The following is a 6,000-nucleotide window of genomic DNA, read 5'->3' on the forward strand; positions in this document are numbered from 1 at the left end:
TAATCGCCTCATAAAAGTTGTTTGCAGTCGTCACGATCCCAGTGTCATCGGCGTATTGATATAGAGAAACCGGTATCGTGCTGTGAAGGTCATTTACAAAAACATTGAATAGCAGCGGACTAAGAATTGATCCCTGTGGAACGTCAATTTTTTTCAACGGATACAAGTTAACACCTGCCTTGGAGGAAATTTGCCAACAAAGACCAGAAAGCACCCCTAAACCCTAACTGAAAAAGTTTATCCAATAACAAGGTATGATGGACACTATCGAACGCCTTGCTGCAGTCAAGAAGGAGCACACAGGCAACTTTGTTGTTATCGAATGCCTCGTTCAACTGATCAGAGAAGTCTTCCAATAGCGTCCGAGTGCTTTTCCCCTGTCGAAAATCATACTAGCAAGGCGATAAAATGTTGTTACTATCGAGAAAGCTTGTCATCGTTAACAACCAATGTTTTTCTAGTATTTGTGCTATAGAAGGCAGAACTGATATCGGACGATAATATTCAATTTTATCACGCGCACCGCTTTTGTGTAGAGGCACAACTATTGATGTTTTCAAATTTATGGGAATTTCTCCACTATAAATAATGCGATTTATTAGTGCTAGCAGAACTTCATGGGCGTATTCAAATGTACGGTGCAAGTCGGTTATAGAAACAGCATCAATACCAGCAGATTTTTAACACTCAAACTGAAAATGATAGATCGTATGTCCTCATGTGATATTGAAGGTAGATAAGCCGATTCGCTAACACTGTGACGTAAAGTGCACGGGCCTACCTGGGAACTTGTGTTTTTAATTGTTCGAGAGAAAAAGTTGTTAAATTCATCAGCAATCTCCTGTGCATTAATGGCTTGACTCGAAAAAAAGTTATTCAAAATATAGACACGAGTGTTTGCACCTCCAAAGGTGTTAATTAACGCCCAGGTTTTTTTGCTGCTGTTACTGGCATCCTTAAATTTGGCTTGGAAATGGGTTCGTTTAGCCGAGCGAATCATAGCATTAACCTTGCTTCTGCTTTGCTTAAATTTGGCTCGCAAGTCTGAACAGTTAGGATAACGCTTACATTGTGTCCAAAGTCTTTTTCTTTTATTATTGCAGCCAGTAAATGTGTTGACATCCATTTCTTATCCAATTTACGTTTTTTAATGTGTATTGCTCGCGTCGCACTTAAGCTTATGAACGCTTCTTCAACTTTATCGTAGAGATCAATAGAAAACGTTATTGACAAAAAAGAATTCCAGCCATAATAAGCTACCAGATTATCAATTTTGTTTTTTGATCTAGCACCGAAATTAGTTTTTTTTATCGGTTGGCATCGTCGTCATATCTGGACAGCTGATTGAGCCACAAACAAAGTTATGGTCAGCTATCTTCGTCTGTACTATTGCGGTTTTTGTGAGAAGGTTCCGCGCACGCACGAAAACGTGGTCAATGCACGACATGACGAGCTTGCCAGCCAAAAATTCCTCTCGAGTCGCTTGATTTATTCAGCCCATTTATAAGCCCCATTTATAAGCCCCATTTAGAAAGGCTGTCTAGATAATCAGCAACGAGGCCTACAGTGGGACGCAAAAGGTCAATGTTGACGTCTCCTATGATGCACGCATGCTCTTCTATCGATATAGATGATAGTGTGGACTCAAGTTAAGATAAGAAAAGGCACGTATTGAAACAGGGAGGCCGGTACACCGATAAAAGAGTCACTGAAAAAGCGGGCGTGTTCAAGCACAGTGCTAACGCTTCAGCTTGTGAAAAAGACAAGGATAGCTGCGAAACTGCACATCTGTTGCTTATTAAAACAGCAATGCCTCCTCCTTTTCTTGTTGGGCGTGTATATGAAAAAGCTTAGTAACCCGGCAGAGCAAACTGTGAAAATTGTTCGGATGAAATGTTGATTTCAGTAAGGACGAAAGCATCAAAAGATAGGCGAGATGAGGAAGTGATGGCACAGAACTGATTCCTATGTTTCCGAAGACTACGAATGTTGACATGCGCTACTTTGAAGCCGTCGGATGAGGCACCATAAAGGAATTTAGCTGCATTCGCGAAGTCGGTACAGGTGATACTTTCCATATCCGCCATGTTTAGGCCAGCTTATCCAAATCTGACAGTTTTTCAATGCGAATGGTAGGTGCTCCTTCAGCTTTTCTTCAAGCACATTTCCGTCCCTCGTCCACATGAAGTTATAACCTTTTTTTTTCCTTTCGAGTGGGTCAATCGGAAGAGTTCTCGGTTCATCCATGTCAAGTTTTCATTAATGAACTAACGAGGAAAGTCATCGGACTGGGCAAGACCACAAAGGCCATTTCGAGCTCGAAGCCATTTTTATTTTACCGAAGTGTTCTCTACTTGCACAAGAATATGTGGGCGGCGTGTAGATATATCGTGGGTTGGCCAACGATGTACTTGGTTCAAACGTCCAGCTGAGTAAATAATGAAGGACCTTAGGTTTTCACGTGGTTTAGAAGGGAGACCGTGGATTTCAAAGTTACAACGTCTGCCATATTGCTCTAGTTCATTTATTTGCACTGTCGTTCTGTCAAGAACTTCAGCTTGATGGGCAACTGTAACGGAAACCGATTCCACCTGAGATCTTAGATGAGAGATTCCGGCTTGGTTACAAGTCATAGTAGAGAGAATTTAATCATATTTTTCTGGCAGGAATTCAATAGACGTTTGAATTTCTGTCACAGTGCCTGCCATCTATCCAGAGGTTTCTTTGAAAGAGAGCAGTTCCTGAACTTTCAACACAAGCATCTCAACAGTGCTAGTCAGCTGGTCCAATTCGGTATTGACAGTAGATAACTGGGGAACAAGTGAACCATTGCTATCACCTGAACCCATGCCAGACTTGCACATCTGACACGCCCACGTTTCACGCTTAACCGTAGATATTTTGATATAAGCACTGTCAGTGATCGCGGAACAGTTTTTCCCTAGGGGAAAGCTTGCTTTACAACTCGAGAACACCAGGAATTTGCCTTCGACAAGCTTGGTACATGATGAACACAAGGAAGACATTGCAGTGCAGTCAGCGGCAATAACCAAATCACTATATGCAAGGTGAAGTTTAGGGACCCACCTGCCAAGAATGAAGAAAATGTTTCAGTGACGCTGGCCCGTCTTGCCGCTGACTGCAATGCCAAGCGAGGAACGCAGGCTTTTTGTACGCTGCTAGTGGCCCACAACGACCGACACCAAGCGGACCAGGTTGCGGTGATGAAGATCCAAGAACAGGCGTGTCTAGGGATTCGGGGGCCGCATGCACCGAAGAGCGTCTATGATGTCAGCGCTTGACGAAAACAGCGATTATCTACCAGACTTGTCACTGTGTCCTGCCAAGAATGAAGAAAATGTTTCAGTGACGCTGGCCCGTCTTGCCGCTGACTGCAATGCCGAGCCAGGAACGCAGCCTTTTTGTACGTTGCTAGCGGCGCACAACGACCGACACCAATCGGACCAGGTTGCAGATCCTAGAACGGGCGTGTCCAGGGATTCAGGGACCGCATGCGCCGAAGAGCGTCTATGATGCTAGCGCTTGAAGAAAACAGGGATTAACTCCCAGGCTTGTCTCTGTGTCCTGCCAAGAATGAAGAAAGTGTTTCAGTGACGCTGGCCCGCCTTGCCGCTGACTGCAATATGATGACCTAAACTGTTCAATGCGAGCAAAATATGGGGTTAAGGTGTCGACGTGGCGTTGTCGCAAGGGCTTGCTAGTTCAAGCTGTCAAATACTGTGCTCCAGAGTTGATTAAGAAAGTTGTTCATAAAGCACGTCCGCCATGCTTTGTAATTCTCCCTCTTTTTTTCTGCTTTAATGTGATCGGCAGAGCTCACTCACCTTCTCTACGCCACACGAGAGGCCATCCGTGATGTTCACGTGGTAGGCATGGCCATACGCCGGGGTGCACTGCACACTGCAGCTGTTCTCCACCTGAAGTGACGTGACGGATACGCGCGTAAGTCCAAGCATATAACACAATGCGTGCATCAAGCATTGGCAGACGTCTATGTTAAGTCCGTGTAAACCGTAAGAAAAGCCTCAAATTCAAAGAAACGCCACGCTTTCTTCGTTTAGATCCGAAGTAGTTTTTTGACTAGTCTGTGCGGCGCTGTTCCTTCGTACGTGTGACGTCACGCTCCCCTCGCAGTGCACGCTGATGTCCCTCTTTCCTTCGCTTGCCGCACGCTCGCTTCGCTACCGTGACTGCCGCTCGCTACACTGTCGACATGTTGGTTCACGCGCACTAAACCTCACGTGCACCTAACGTACGCGTTTAAACATGTTCGTACGTTCCACTTCTCTCTCGCTTCACCCTCTCCGCCACTCGCGGCGCTTGAGCGCACATCGAGTGGTAACACTCTTTGGGCTAGTTTCTCTGTAATGGAGAGGACGCCGGAAGACGACGCTCCTTCAACCACTTAAACTTCCGCTGATGCGACTACGCCTAACCCGGCTGTCGCTGGCATTGCGAGGTTTAGAAAAAAGCAAGTGCCTTCGCAAATGGCGATGCCGTTTGCTCAACTAAACGCCACACCGAGTTTCGCTTCAAACCGTTCTTCCAGCACCCTCGTCGACACCCGTTTCAACCGGGTCGACGCCGTGCGCACCGCTGCTCCTTCGCACCCATCATAGTTCCCCTTCGGGGAGATGGTACATTTTTTAAAGTAACAACTATTAGCTCACACAAAGCTAATAACTGGTTGCGTTGCATAGTGGCTCATCTCTTGGCACTTCACAACCTGCAATGTACTTCTATGGCGGGTTCTACAATGCCATGATTCAAGGCGGACTCTGAGATGCCTCATCTAACGCGAAAATTCACCATCGGCGTTGACCATCGTCTCGCGTGGTCAACTGGAGTATGACGCCATCATACGTCACAGATCACCTAATTTTGAGACACGTCATCGCATGAAATTACTGCTTGGTGAGCCGATCCCGAAAGCACAGTATCGTAACCAGAAATGTTTTTTTTCGGGGAAGTGGTGGCTTCAGCCATACTTTACAGGGTTCAGTGCAAAATTTAGCTCGCGCGCGCGCGCGCGCGCGTGTGTGTGTGTGTGTGTGTGTGTGTGTGCGTGTGTTTGTGTGTGTGCGTTTAGAGATTTGAATATCTCTTTCCCGTGATACCAGGTGCCTTGCGATGCCTCCGATCTTAGAGACAGCTAAGGTGGAAAATGCTTTCAGTGGACGGCGGGGGAGGATTTACGTCAAATATGAAGCAAAAAATTATACGTGGTTACTGTTTAGCGAAGAAACCGAAAAAGACAAAAAAAGACAGAGACCATGTTGTTTTTTTGTCCGTGTATGTTTGTGCGTTAAACAGTGATTATGAATTATCAAGCACATTCAAGAAAGTTAGAAAAGATTTCTCCTGAAGCACGTGACCACAGCTGAGCACACATGAACAAGATGAGCTATTTTGTTGACGTTCACCGTAGGCCTGATGTGTTCTCTCGAGCACGGACGTGATTCACTTGCTCTCTTTTTTTATCCCCTTGGCCCCTCTTCTGTCGTGCAGGGTGGTGAAAGGGTCGTCAGTGTAGTTGGCCTCCCTGTTTTTCCTTGCTCCCTTCGCGTTACACGAACGAGCAAGATTAGGGCGTGAACTCCCTGAAAAGAAGGTCTATGAAATGCGAAGCATTTTCTAACGAACCAAACCCACCTTCATCAGTCACCTGCGTCTTCACTATCTCGTGGTCATCTTCTTCATTTGGCACACACCATTAATATTTTCTTTTCTTTCATTCCAGAACATTTTTATTAGGGTTGTGTCAAAAACCGCGCTCTATAAGCTACCTTCCTTCAAAAACCATTTCGCATGGGAAGACATGTGTGTATCACGAATACAGTCTGCAGGTCACTGCGCGAATAAAGGGAGATGTCTGTCACGTACGTTATAGAACTCTTTCTTGCAATGACGTGTGGCACATACGAGTGCAGTGCTGCCCATTTTATGCGGGCATGTGCCACGACAGATTCACAATGTGCA

The 6,000-nt window shown here is 45.7% G+C and overlaps 1 protein-coding gene across 1 annotated transcript in view; it reads right to left on the reverse strand.

Moving 5' to 3' along the window:
• Positions 1–4,111, reverse strand: part of LOC119160763 (uncharacterized) — a 107,429-nt gene extending 103,318 nt beyond the window's left edge. The window contains exon 1 of the mRNA XM_037412991.2: positions 3,846–4,111. Within this exon, the coding sequence (XP_037268888.1) occupies positions 3,846–3,995 (150 nt within the window). The 5' untranslated portion in view covers positions 3,996–4,111. The remainder of the gene's footprint in view (positions 1–3,845) is intronic.
• Between the last annotated feature and the right edge of the window lie 1,889 nt (positions 4,112–6,000).

This window comes from Rhipicephalus microplus, chromosome X (assembly GCF_043290135.1).
Source record: "Rhipicephalus microplus isolate Deutch F79 chromosome X, USDA_Rmic, whole genome shotgun sequence".
Taxonomy (NCBI): domain Eukaryota; kingdom Metazoa; phylum Arthropoda; class Arachnida; order Ixodida; family Ixodidae; genus Rhipicephalus; species Rhipicephalus microplus.